Below are 13227 nucleotides of genomic sequence, written 5' to 3'. Positions count from 1 at the left end.
GGGGTTCTGGGGGTTGCGGTAGCTAGTGGATTTTCAGCTAGTTGGTCACAGCCTCCCAGAGCTCTTGGGCTGCGGTTGCTGATCCGGCAGCCCAGGCGTCCCACCAACAGGCCCGAGCTCTCTGCTACCCACCGACTCCTTGGGAGAGGCCTGGAGACGAGCTGGGGATGGGATGAACCTGGGACCCCGTCGCTCACTGAGTCTATGGGCCTCTCTTGAACTCGCCAGCCAGCCCGAATACACTCAGAGTGGGACAAGGGCCCCGCAGGGCCGTGGCTGCATAGCCAGGCCCAGCCGGGTGCAGAACCTGCCCTGGCACGGGGCCTCACGGTGCCGTCTCCCCCAGCCCTAGCTATGAAGCACATTGACCTGAAGCAGGTGGAACTGGACACGGCCGTAGCCAAGGTGGATGAGCTGTCCAGACAGCTGGAAACTCTGTGGACGGACAGCCCGGGGCAGGCTGCTGGGCAGCCCAAGGTACGGCAGGGAAGGGAGACGGCTTGTCACGGGGAGCACTGCCCCACCACTGAGTTGCAGCCATCTCTGGGGTGGGATGTTTCAGGGAGGAGGATGGGATTTGACCAGGACCCCAGGGCTAACACCCTGGCAAAGGGGAGTGTTGTGAACGGGCTCGTGTAGGAATCAAGTGGGCAGGAGTTCAGGTCTCTCATCCCCAAGATGGCACAGTGCCCCCTAGTGCTATGCTGGGCCAGTGGGGTCAGCACTCACCCCGAAGGGACAGAGCCCCCAGTGAGTCCTTGCCCTGCTCCCTACAGCACAGCGCCCCCTAGTGCTATGCCCCCCGGTGCAGTGGTGCCATAATAAGAGTCTCATTTTCCCTGGATGGGGCAGGGGCCTTCTCTGCCCCACCAGGGCCATGTGCTGCAGCAGCCAGGCCCGTGCTGAGCCCATCTGCTCTCCCTGCCGCTCTCAGGTGGACAGATACGGCGCCAGCCCCTCGCACGCCCCAGAGCCGCTTCGCTTGGCCACGTCCCCACAGCTTCAGTACGCCAGGAAGAACTTGTCCCTGGAGAGCACCGACAGCTACATCTCCTACCACGCTGAGACCTTCTCACCCACCGCCGTCTGCAGCCCACCTGCCAAGGCCCACCCCGCCTCGCCCCAGTCCCCCTTCTACCTGCAGGGCGAGCCCCTGGAGCGGGCCCAGTCGCCCCGGCCCAAGGTGCTGCCCGTCTCTTACGACTCGCTGCCCCTGCCCAGCCCCAAGGGACGCGCGCCCTCCCCGCGTTCCCTGTGGCAGGCTGGTGCCGCGGATCGCCTGGCCTTCTCCAGGCCGGTGGGCCGCGCAGGCTCCCCCAGGCTGGTGCCCACCCCCTCTGAGGCCTCGGCGCCACAGATGTTCTTCCCGGACCGTGCGCTGTCTCCCCGGCCACCCCACCCGCCGCCCTACGAGAGCCACAGCCTGTTCCCCACTGGGCCCAGCTCCTTCGCCCCCTTCCGGGCCCAAGGTAAGCCAGCCCCAGCCTGACGCACAGGCCCCCTCCCCATGTGGCTTTGGGGGGGAAGGGGAGGGCCTAGCAGAGTGCACCGCTGGGCCTGTTCCTCTAGGGGGCACTAGAGGGGTGCTTGAAGTGTGTGGGGGAGGTGGGGGGGGGGGCATGGGTGTAGGGTGACCAGACAGCAAGTGTAAAAAATTGGGACGGGGGTGAGGGGTAATAGGAGCCCATATAAAAAAAAATCTCCAAATATCGGGACTGTCCGTATAAAATCGGGACATCTGGTCACCCAATGTGGGTGCCTGAACTGTGGCCCTGCCCCTTCCCCTAAGGCCCCGCCCTCACACCGCCCATTCCCCCAAGGCCCCGCCCTTGCACCAACCCTTGTCCCTGAGGCCCTGCTCCCTTGCTGTCCCCGCCCCCGAAGCCCTGCTCCCGCACCACCTCTTCCCCCCAAGACCCTGCCCCCTGCTTGCTTCTCCCCGCCCCACTGCTCACCCTTACAGCCAGTAAAAAGGGGGGTGGGGCATGGACCCCTGGCTCAGAGCAGGGAGGAGCTGGGGCTAAGACAGGCAGTTACCTCCCCGGGGGACGTGGAGGTCTCTGGGTCACACTGGTGAGGTCTCCCCTGCCCATCCCCCATCCTGGGGCTGGAATGGCCCCTGCTGGGGGCAGAGCAGGGCTGAGGACCCAGGGGCTGGCGCCGGTGAGACCATCCAGAGTCTCTCTCCCCAGATGACCTGGTGATCCGGCGAAGGCCCCAGAGGAGCTGGAACGAGTCGGACCTGGACGTGGCGTACGAGAAGAAATCGTCCCACTCGGCCGGCTACGAGAGTGAGCGCCCGGGGTCCATGGGGAGGGCCTGGGGGGATGGACAGACTTCTCTCTCGCAGCGCCGGGGGTCCCTGGCAGGCCGCGTGGCCGCGGGGGAGCTGGCAGCGCCGGGGGTCCCTCCTAGCATTGTCCCATGATGGGTGCCAGCTCCATTTCCACACAGAGCCCCCCCAAGACCCCCATCCTAGTAGGACAGGAAAGTAGGGTGTGGCTTGGTCCCTGAGACAACATGGGAGCCTCCCACCTCACCAGCTGCCTTCCCGCAGGAGGAGACGTGCACGCAGGGCTCAGGCAGGCGCCCGCGGGGCTGCAGCTGGCTCCTTGGAGGGAATCGAGCCTGGATGGGGCCGCAGGGCAAGGCAAGGTAAGTGCTGGCTGGGGCTACCAGCCGGCGGGGCTGGCCCATAGCGTGGTACCACATGGGGAGGACGGAGTCACAGCACCAGTCCCTGTGTGCTCTGCGGGGTGAAGAGAATTCATCTGCATCAGGCCAAGCCGACCCTGCCAGAGGCCAGTTACTGGGCTGGCTGGGCCCATGGGTCTGGGATGGGACTAGCTGGGCCTGATCTAGGGTGACAGGGGGAGGGGCTTGGGGCCAGCTGGGCCCGTGAGTTCGCCCCTGCGCTGGGAACCCAGCACTGGGCAGACGCTGCAATCTGGCGGCAGCCCTGCATGGGCCCTGCCCTGCTGCTGGTGGGACCCTAGAGCCAGGGCTCTGCTGACTAGGTGTGGAAGCTGCAATGACTTGTGGCTGGGTGTCCCCCTGTCCTGCTGGGTGGGGGCCGGGGGGTGTTCCCAGCACTGCGTCCGATCCTGGCCGGCTCACAGCGCCCTCTCTCCCCTCCAGGACGAGCGCCCCCAGCCTTACGCCATCCACAGCGCCACGCTGCCACGCAACTACAAAGTGTCCCTGCTGCCCGGCGAGCGCAGACCAGACAGCTCCTTCCGCAGGCTGCTGCCCGCCAGCCAGACGGGCACCCTGCCCCGCAACTGGCAGTTCTCCCAGCAGCCCGTCTCGCGCATCGCCATGCCGCCCCCCAGCCCGCAGGGCATGCGGGCGAAGCGCCACAAGCCCCTGCCCCTCTCCATGATCTTCAAGCTGCAAAACGCCTTCTGGGCGTCCGGAGCCTCCAGTGCCAAGGGCCAGCTCCAGGGGGCCCCAGGCTCCCCCATCTTCCTCCGCTCCCCACAGAAGCAGCCCCAGCTCCAGCAGCCATCTCCTCCGGCCCAGGCTCCGCTGCGACCGGCCCTGTCGGGGGCTGAAGGTGAGAGACCCGGGGCAGATGCTGCAGGGCCTGATGGTCTCCTGGTCCCCCCAGGGTGGGGGTGAGGTCAGACCCCTAGCACCATGGGGCAGCGTGTGGGGGAAAATGGGGAATTGCTCTGCACTCAGCAATGGGGTGCGCTGAGGGGGGGCTGGATATGTGCAAGAGCCGGGGGGCTGGTAGGGAGAAGGGTGGAACTGAGCAGGTTTTGGGGATCCTCCTTGGGTCTGGGGGTGCTGTCTGGGGAAGGGGTGCTACACTGGGGGAACCAGGGCATCTGGGGAAGGGGGTGCTGCCTTGGCTCCCCTGGGTCTAGAGGTGTTGTCCTGGGTCATGGGGTGCTGACTGGGGTCTGGGCCTGGGGGTGCTGGGCTGGGGAGGGGAGGCTGCCCTGTTTGCCCTTGTGGATCTGGGGAAGGAAGTGCTGCCTTGACTCCCCTGGGTCTAGGGGTGCTGTCATGGGTCTGAGGGGGCTGCCCTGGGTTAGGGGGTGCTGTGCTGGGTCTGAGTCTGGGGGTGCTGTCCCACGTCTGGGGGTACTGACTGGGGTCTGGATCTCAGAGTGCTGCCCTGGATTAGGGGATGCTGTCCCACATCTGGAGGTGCTGACTGGGGTCTGGGTCTCAGGGTGCTGCCCCGGGTTAGGGGGGTGCTGTGCTGGGTCTGGGGGTGCTATCCCACATCTGGGGGTGCTGACTGGGGTCTGGGTCTCAGGGTGCTGCCCCGGGTTAGGGGGTGCTGTGCTGGGTCTGGGGTGCTGACTGGGGTCTGGGTCTCAGGGTGCTGCCCTGGATTAGGGAGTGCTGTGCTGGGTCTGAGTCTGGGGGTGCTGCCCCACGTCTGGGGGTGCTGACTGGGGTTGGGGGCTTGGGAGGGCTGACCTGGTGTGTCTCTTGGCAGCAACGGGAAGGGCCTCAGCCCTTGAAGCACCAGTGGAGCCCGTGCGAGGGGCCCCGGCGGGGGGCGACATGGAGCCCGAGCTGGAGAGCATCCTGCGGGGCAGCGAGGTGGCAGAGGCGGAGGAGGTGGCTCGCCCCTTGAGCCCCACCCGCCTGCAGCCTGTCCTGCCCCCCGAGGCTCAGAAGGTGCCCGAGTTCGAGGAGGTGGCCCGGGTGCTGGCGGAGATTCCCCGGCCCCTGAAGCGCCGCGGCTCCATGGAGCAGAGCCCCGGCCCTGCGCTGCCGCCCACCCACAAGAAGCAATACCAGCAGCTCATCAGCCGCCTCTTCCACCACCGGGGCCGCAAGGAGGACGCCGTGTCGCCGGGAGACGACCTGCCGCTCATCACTGAGACAGCTGAGCTGAAGGCAGCAACCCCGGGCAGCCCTGCCCCGGTGCCCGCACCCCAGAGCTCGCCAGCACCCGCAGCGTCGCCCCTGCTGGCTGTTACGGAGAGCCCCGGCACCCCGACGCCCAGCCCCGGCACCCCGGCGCCCAGCCCTGTAAGTGCAGCCATGGAGCTGTCAGCCCGCCCCCCCCCCCCCCCCTCGCCCTGCAACTCCCAGAACTGGGCTCCCCACAGCTCCGGCCCCTCCCGCCCACACCGTGACCTTGCCCCTTGCGTGCCTGCAGGAGAAGCGCTCGGTGCTGCGCAAGCTCTCGTCCCCGAGGCGGCGGCTGGGGAAACGGGTGCAGCTCAACCCCCTGGTGCTGCTGCTGGACGCGGCCCTGACGGGCGAGCTGGACGTGGTGCAGCAGGCGGTGAACGAGGTGAGGCTGCTGCCCCGCCCCTCCCCTCTGGGAGGGACACCGGAGCTGCCAACTCCCCTGCAGCCACATGGCCTGCCAGGGACCACCGGAATCCACCCCAGAATCCCCGGGCGGCTCCCAGCCTGCTGAGCGCGGGCTGGGCAGGAGGCAATGGCTGGGGGCCGGTGCACCCCCAGGCTGCGCCGCTCCCCTTTGTCCGGCTGGCGCCTGGCCAGCTACACACGGACTCCAGTCCCTGCGACTGGTGAGCGAAAGCGGCTCCCCCGTCAGCCCGTGATCCCCGCAGGAATCAGCCAAGGGGCCCCCGAGAGAGGGGCTGTCATGGGCAGGCCCAGCACATCCTGTACGCCCTGGGCGGCTGCTTTGGCCCCTTTGTCAGCAGCGGACGGGGAGATGGCGAGTGTCCTGCCCTGCTCCGGTGGATCGGGATGGACACAGCCCCTGGGACGGGCCCAGTGTGCGGGGGGAGCAGGGGGCACAGCCCTGGGGCGGGGGGTTGGCAGCGTTTTCGGAGTTCACCCGCTCTGGCCCGCAGCTCAACGACCCGAGCCAGCCCAACGACGAGGGCATCACGGCTCTGCACAACGCGATCTGCGGGGCCAACCACAACATCGTCGACTTCCTCATCGCCGTGGGCGCCAACGTTAACTCCATGGACAGCCACGGATGGTGAGCGCCCGCCCACGCAGCTGCTGGCACCCACCCTGCACTCTTGTGCTTGCCAGCACCCACCGTGCAGTCTTGTGCCCACTGGTGCCTGCCAGCGCTGCCCTGGCACCCTGCGACCCCGCGCCTGCCATGCAGCCTGGCACCCTGCGTCCCCACGCCTGCCATGCAGCCTGGCACCCTGCGTCCCCGCATCTGCCACCGAGCCTGGCACCCTGTGTCCCAGCGCCTGGCCCTGCGCCTGCCATGCAGCCTGGCACCCTGCATCCCCGCGCCTGCCACCCAGCCTGGCACCCTGCGTCCCAGCGCCTGGCCCCGGGCCTGCCATGCAGCCTGGCATCCTGCGTCCCAGCGCCTGGCCCTGCACCTGCCAGCGCTGCCCTTTCACCCTGCATCCCAATGCCATGTCCTGCGCCTGGCATCCTGGTCCCAGTGCCTAGCCCTGCGCATGCCAGCCCTGCCCTGGCACCCTGGTCTCAGTGCCTAACCCTGTGCCTGCCATGCAGCCTGGCACCCTGCATCCCAGTGCCTGGCCCTGCGCCTGCCATGCAGCCCTGTGGCCCCCTGTCATGCAGCCCTGTGCCTGCCAGCGTTGCCCCAGCATCCCAGTGCCCTCCCCCTATGTGCAGCTCCCTCCCTGCCCTCCTGAGCTCCTGCTGCACAGCCCTGGCACCTCAGAACACTGCTCTAGCCCCCATGCCCCCCCATCACCCAGTGCCTGCTGCCCAGCCCTGCACCCTGCCCCTCCCTCGCAGCATGCCAGGCCTAGCCTTGTGCCCTCGGCACCTCAGACCGTGCTCCCCACGGGCCCGGGCAAGGTTGAGGTGGGCGGGCGGGTACTGTGTGCGTGGCTGGGGAGGCAGAGCTTGCCTGGGCTGCTGATCCATCTCTGTCCCCAGTGCTGCCTGCCCCAGGTCTCCGTGGTGCCCGCTGGCGCAGGCAGACGCTGACAGTCCCAGCAGAGCCCCCCACTGCCCTGGGTGCCTGTCAGCTTGTCCCTCCTGTCCCCAGGACTCCCCTGCACTGTGCCGCCTCCTGCAACGACACGGCCATCTGCATGGCCCTCATCCGGCACGGAGCCGCCATCTTCATCACCACCTTCAGCGACGGCAGCATGGCCCTGGAGAAGTGCGACCCCTACCGCGAGGGCTACAGCGAGTGCTTCAACTACCTGGCCGGTGAGGGGGGCCACCGTGGGGAGGAGCGGGGAGCTGGGGAGGTCAACTTCATAGGGGTGGGGTCGGGGCAGATGTTGGGGGGCAGGGCTTGACTCCCTCTGGGGGGAAGGGGCAGGACACTTCTATGGGGAGCCTGGTGGCTGGTAGGAGGGGTGGGGCCAGGAGGGTGGGTTATTCCACAGAGGGACTTGGGGCTCCTCAGGGGGTGCTGTCTATTGCCTCCCAAGCCCGTGGCAGCTGGTTCGCTCGTGCACCTCCCCCCATCCCCGTGGTGGTGTCTGGCTCACGCTTCCCCGGCCGGGCTGTTGTTGCAGATGTGGAGCAGAACATGGGGCTGCTGAACAACGGGGTGGTGTACGCGCTGTGGGACTACAGCGCCGAGTTCAGCGACGAGCTGTCGTTCCGCGAGGGGGAGCCGGTCACTGTGCTGCGGCGCGACAGCCAGGAGGAGCTGGACTGGTGGTGGGCCTCGCTCTATGGCCAGGAGGGCTACGTGCCCAAGAACTACTTTGGGGTGAGCCCTGCCCTGAGCTCACCAGGATGGGGAGGGGCCGGGCACCGAACCAGGGCTGGAGGAGGAACCACCTGGGAGCAGACCTGACCTAGGCTGTGTCTTCACTGCAAAGCCTATAGCCCAGCGGTCCCCAAACTTTTGAGGGTCACACCCCCCTTACCCCTGTCCGTGCCTCCAATCTCCCAGAGCTGGGGCTGCGGCTTGGGGAGGGGGGACGCGGCCCCAGTTAAGCGGGCTGGGGGTGGGTCTGGGGCCTGGAGTGGGGCTGAGGCTGGGGGCGGGAGTGGAGCTGCAGCCAGGCTACGGTGGGGGCCGGCAGCTGGGCCTGCAGCCAGGTGCGGCTCCACTCCCAGCCTTGCCCCTGGCAGGGAATGGAGCAGCAGCCGAGGCAGGGGCTGCCGTGGGGCAGGGAGCAGAGGGCCAGGGGTGGGGCCAGGAGCCGGGGACGTGGCTGGAGACAGGGCCGGATCAGAGCTGGGAGTGGAGCGGGGTTGGGTAGCACTCCCTCCCGCTTCATGGGGGCTGGCCCAGACCCTGCTGCATCCCCTGGATGTTCATTCATGCCCCCCCGGGGGAGGCGTCCCACACGTTGGGGACCTGTGCTGTGGCAGCAGAGCCCCTAGTGCAGACGCAGCGTCTGCTGACAATAGGAGTTCTGCTGCCTTAGGAACACCATCTCCCCGAACCCCAGAACCTGAAGCTGCCCGAGCCTCCGGCAACAATGCTGTCTACACACGGGGCATTGCCAGCATAGCTGGGTCACTGGCTGGTGTGGTTTTTTATGCCCCAGATGGACCTAGCTGTGCTGATGTGCGTTTGGCCTGAGACTCGGGGATTTCAGTTCACCTGAAGCTTTGGTATTTTCTAATTTGCTTTGGTTCAGATTCAGAAAATAAGTTTACCAGAGATCCCTGAAAAATTGGTTCCAGAAAGACCAGAATGTGGTGTTCCTGAAACAGAGTTGTGAAACTGACAAGAATTCTGAGCTATTCAGTAAATAGCAGCCATGAAACGGAGAAGAATGGCAGTTTCACTTTGCAGTTCCACAGCTGGGAGCCAGCCAGTCCCTGGAGCCCCGGTTCCAGCCAGGATCTGGGGGACGGGCAGGCTCGCTGGTGGAGCTGTGGACCCTTGAACACTGGCAGGCTTCTGGGGGGAGGGATAGCTCAGTGGTTTGAGCATTGGCCTGCTAAACCCAGGGTTGTGAGTTCAATCCTTGAGGGGGCCATTTAGGGGTCTGGGGCAAAAATCTGTCTGGGGATTGGTCCTGCTTTGAGCAAGGGGTTGGACTAGATGACCTCCTGAGGTCCTTTCTAACCCTAATATTCTATGATTCTATGACCACGACTGACCAATAGCCACTGCTGTGCGGAAGCTCGTGACGCTGTGGTCCCTGGGAGGGCACTGCTGTGGAGAAGCTCACACTGTTTCTCTCTCTCTCTCCTCCCTTAGCTGTTCCCCAGGGTGAGGCCTCAGCGGAAGAAGGTCTAATGCGCCAGCACACGGCCCATCTGCTGCTGCTACAGACCGGGGAATGCAGCGGGCACCTGATGAACTTAGGGGCTGGGGAGAACATGGGGCTCTGCTGCTGGGATCCTCCCCTGCTGGGAAGTGCTCCCCTCTCCCAAGGACTTGGTCAATTGGCCCCTGGGGGCTGTGTGGATGGGGGGCAGGGAGCCAGGTGGGCCGGGCGGAGTCCTGCTGGCAGAGAGGTGGGATGAGGGGGGGGGGGCGGCATGGCCTTGGGGTGCACTGCGGGGGGGGGGGGGGTGGGGGGGGGCGGGGTCTCACCCTGGATTCAGTCAGGCCCCATCCTTGGCTCATCTGCATCAGAGACTGGTATACGTGACTGCAGGGGATGGGGAACAAATTCAAGTTGGTCTCTAACCAAACCAAACAGCCTGTGCCTTGGGAAAACCCGAGGGTGGGTGAGTGCGGCGGGGGCAGCCTCCTGGGCCAGACCAGGTGCCACCCTGCTCCTGTCCCGGTGCCGTGGCTGGGGGAAGGTGCGGGGAGCAGTCATTTCCTGGCCCAGTCTCCGAGCAGCTGTGGGAATCACTGGGCCCAGGCGCATCTGCTTGCCAGCCCTTGCCAGTCACACCTAATGGGCATACAGGGGGAGAATCCTTCGAGATATGGACGTGCAGCCCACGGAGACTTTGGGTCCCAGCATGCATTGGGGCCAGTCGGCTCGGTGACCCCCAGCGGTGAGGTTCTGGGGGCTTCACCCTCGCTGGAGCCTGGGCACTTCCACAGAGACCCAGGCCAATAAGACGCAGGGCCCAGCTTCCTCCACAGTCTGGCAGCACTCCTGGTACCCGTACAATGGGCCCTATGGTGCTGCTGTCCTCCTTACCCATGGGGCTTGGCGCCCAGCCCCCATTCAGCCAGGGAGTGGGGAACGAGGCTGAGCTGAGCCCCACTCTGTGCTCTTCACTCCCCAAAGACGTCCCTCTGCCCCTCCCCGCTAGCTGCCGGCCTCAGCTCAGCTCCCCACACGGGCCCTGGTTCTCCGCCACTCATCTCCGGCTGTTCGCTGTGTCGGCGTGATGCTGAAGGGCGGAAAAGCTTTCCCATCAATGGGGCAGCTTGGAGGTGTGGGGCCGAGCCAGGGAACCCCGGTGGGCTGGGGATGCAGCTGTGCTGTCCTGCAGCCCTTCGCATGAAGCCTGCTGCCGGGGCCTGTGCCCCTGTGCGGCTGGCTGCTATGCACACGGGAGAGGCTCTTACTCCAGTGGTAGAACCTGTATTTCTCTCAGATTCCAAGGCCAGACGTGCCTGTTAGATCATCTAGTCTGACCTGCTCTATCACAGGCCAGGGAACTGCCCCAGGGTTACCCCTGTAGGGACCCAAGCGCTTGTGCTTGGCTGAAGCATCTTCCCAAAAGGCAGCCAGGTTGGACTGGAAGAGATCAGGAGGTGGAGAATCCCCCACTGCCCTGGAGAGTTTGTTCCACTGGTAAATATTTGTGCCTAATTTCTAACTGGAATGTGTCAGGCTCCAACTTGCAGCCGTTGGTTCTTGTTCTGCTTTTCTCCATTAGATTAAAGTGCCCTTTAGTACCCAGTTTGGCTGTCATAAAGTTGCTTAGATACTGTGATCGAGTCACTTCTCAGTCTTCTCTGGGATTAGCTAAACAGACTGTGCTCAGCGCTGAGAACTTTAAAGCACCCTCATAGAGGCTCAAACTAAATGTACTTTTTTTTTTTTCCATTTGGGGTATACATCAGAAGCAGGAAGCCAGGCAAGCTATCAATGGGGCCACTGGATGATCAAGGTGCTAAAGGAGCACTCAAGGAAGGCAAGGTTGTTGTGGAGAAGCTACATGACTTCTTTGAATTGGTCTTCACTGCAGAGGTTGTGAGGGAGATTCCCAAACCTGAGTCATTCTTTTTAGGTGACAGATCTGAGGCACTGTCCCAGATTGACCTGTCAATAGAGGAGGGTTGGGATCAAATTGGTAAACTAAACAGTAATAAGTCACCAGGGCCAGATGGTATCACCCAGGAATTCTGAAGGAACTCAAATGTCAAATTGCAGAATTACTATCTGCGGTATGTAACCTATCATTTAGATCAGCCTCTGTACCAGATGACAGGAAAGGAGCTAATGTAACACTGAGTTTTTTAAAAGGCTCCAGAGATGATCCTAGCAATCCCAGGCCGGTGAGCCTAACGTGAGTACTAAGCAAATTCATTGAAACTAGTAAAGAACAGAATTATCAGGCACATAGATAAACACGATTTGTTGGGGAAGAGTTAACACGGCTTTTGTAAAGGGAAATCATGCCTCACCAATCTATTAGAATTCTTTGAGGGAGTCAACAAACGTAGATAAAGGTGATCCACTGGATATAGTTTACTTGGACTTTCAGAAAGCCTTTGACAAGGGTCCCTCACCAAAGGCCCAAATAAGCAGTCATGGGATAAGAGGGAAGGTCCTCTTATGGATCAGTAGCTGGTTAAAATACAGGAAACAAAGGATAGGGATAAATAGTCAGTTTTCATAGTGAAGAGAAGTAAATAGCGGGGTCATCCCGGTATCTGTACTGGGACCAGTGCTGTTCAATATATTCATAAATGATCTGAAAAAAGGCATGAACAGTGAGGTAGCAAAGTTGGCAGATGTTACAAAATTACTCAGGATCTTTAAGTCCAAAGCTGACTGTGAAGAATTACAAAGGGATCTCACAAAACTGGGTGACTGGGCAAAAAAATGGAAGATGAAACTCAATGTTGATAAATGCAAAGTAATGCACATTGGAAAACACAATCCCAACTATACATAAAAAATGATGGGGTTTAAATTAGCTGTTACCACTCAAGAAAGAGTTCTTGGAATCATAGTGGATAGTTCTCTGAAAACATCCACTCAATGTGCAACGGGAGTCAAAAAAGCAAACAATGTTGGGAATCCTTAGGAAAGAGATAGATAAGAAGACTGTAAATATCATATTGCCTCTATATAAATCCATGGTACGCCCACACCTTGAATACTGCGTGCAGTTCTGGTTGCCACATCTCAAGATATATTAGAATTGGAGAAGGTACAAAGAAGGGCGACCAAAATGATTAAGGGTATAGAACAGCTTCCATAAGAGGAGAGATTAAAAAGACTGAGACTGTTCGGATTGGAAAAGAAACAGCTAAGGGGGAATATGATAGAAGTCTATAAAATCAAGAAGGGTGTGTAGAAAATGAATACGGAATTATTTGTCCCTTCACATAAGACAAGAACCTGGGGTCACCCGGTGAAACTAATAAGCAGCAGGTTTAAAACAAAATACTTCTTCACACAAGGCAGAGTCAACCTGTGGAACTCATTGCCAGGAGATGGTGTGAAGGCCAAAAGTATAACTGGGTTCAAAAAAGCATGAGAGAAGTTCCTGGAGGACAGGACCATCGATGGCTGTTAGCCAAGATCATCAGGGATGCAACCCCATACTCTAGATATCCCTAGTCTCTGACGGCCAGAAGCTGGAAATGGATGACAGGGAGGGATCACTCCATAATTGCCCTGTTCTGTATGAAGCATCTGGCACCAGCCATGGTCAGAGACAGGATGTTGGGCTAGCAGGACCATGGGTCTGACCCAGTCTGGCCGTTCTTACATTCTTGGCACCAGCATCACCATGGGAGCTCACGTTGAGTTGCTTGCCCACTGTGACCCCTCAATCCCCTTCAGAGTCCCTGCTTGCCAGGACACAGCCCCCTGTGCGGTAGGGGAAGCTGGCGTCCCTTGTTCCCACATGTAGAACTGCACTTGGCTGGGTTAGATGTGTTCGAATGGGCCCAGCTCACGCTGGCTGACAGCCCTGTGCTCACTATTCACCGCTCCACCAAGTTGTGCCGTACGCTGTCTCCGCAGCGATGGTGTGTTCAGTTCCGGCTCATTGCTGACAATGTCCAGCAGTGTCAGGGTTAGCACTGCTCCCTGCAGAACCCGCTTGAAACCCCCTCATTTATTGCACTGCCCCTCCCTCGTCTGCTCCGACTCCCACTTCTGCTGTCCGCACTCCCTGCTGCTCCAGCCCTCTCGGGCCTCCTCCCTTTCTTGTGGCTCCCTTGGCCGCCCAGAGGCTCCATCTCCCTGCCACGTTGAT

General features: G+C 62.0%; 1 protein-coding gene across 1 annotated transcript in view; it reads left to right on the top strand.

The window, feature by feature from the left end:
* PPP1R13L (protein phosphatase 1 regulatory subunit 13 like) overlaps positions 1 to 9236 on the top strand; it is a 26201-nt gene extending 16965 nt beyond the window's left edge. Inside the window, exons 3-13 of the mRNA XM_026658867.2 lie at positions 347 to 477; positions 935 to 1469; positions 2193 to 2291; positions 2558 to 2655; positions 3139 to 3556; positions 4457 to 4998; positions 5129 to 5266; positions 5802 to 5935; positions 6944 to 7110; positions 7425 to 7624; positions 9077 to 9236. Of these exons, the coding sequence (XP_026514652.1) occupies positions 347 to 477; positions 935 to 1469; positions 2193 to 2291; positions 2558 to 2655; positions 3139 to 3556; positions 4457 to 4998; positions 5129 to 5266; positions 5802 to 5935; positions 6944 to 7110; positions 7425 to 7624; positions 9077 to 9115 (2501 nt within the window). The 3' untranslated portion in view covers positions 9116 to 9236. The remainder of the gene's footprint in view (positions 1 to 346; positions 478 to 934; positions 1470 to 2192; positions 2292 to 2557; positions 2656 to 3138; positions 3557 to 4456; positions 4999 to 5128; positions 5267 to 5801; positions 5936 to 6943; positions 7111 to 7424; positions 7625 to 9076) is intronic.
* The last annotated feature ends 3991 nt before the right edge of the window (positions 9237 to 13227 follow it).

This window comes from Terrapene carolina, unplaced genomic scaffold (assembly GCF_002925995.2).
Source record: "Terrapene carolina triunguis isolate 2854851 unplaced genomic scaffold, T_m_triunguis-2.0 Scaffold517, whole genome shotgun sequence".
In the NCBI taxonomy this organism is placed as follows: Eukaryota; Metazoa; Chordata; order Testudines; family Emydidae; genus Terrapene; species Terrapene triunguis.
Note: the sequence above shows the minus strand (reverse complement) of the source record. Positions and strands in the feature narration are given on the sequence as shown.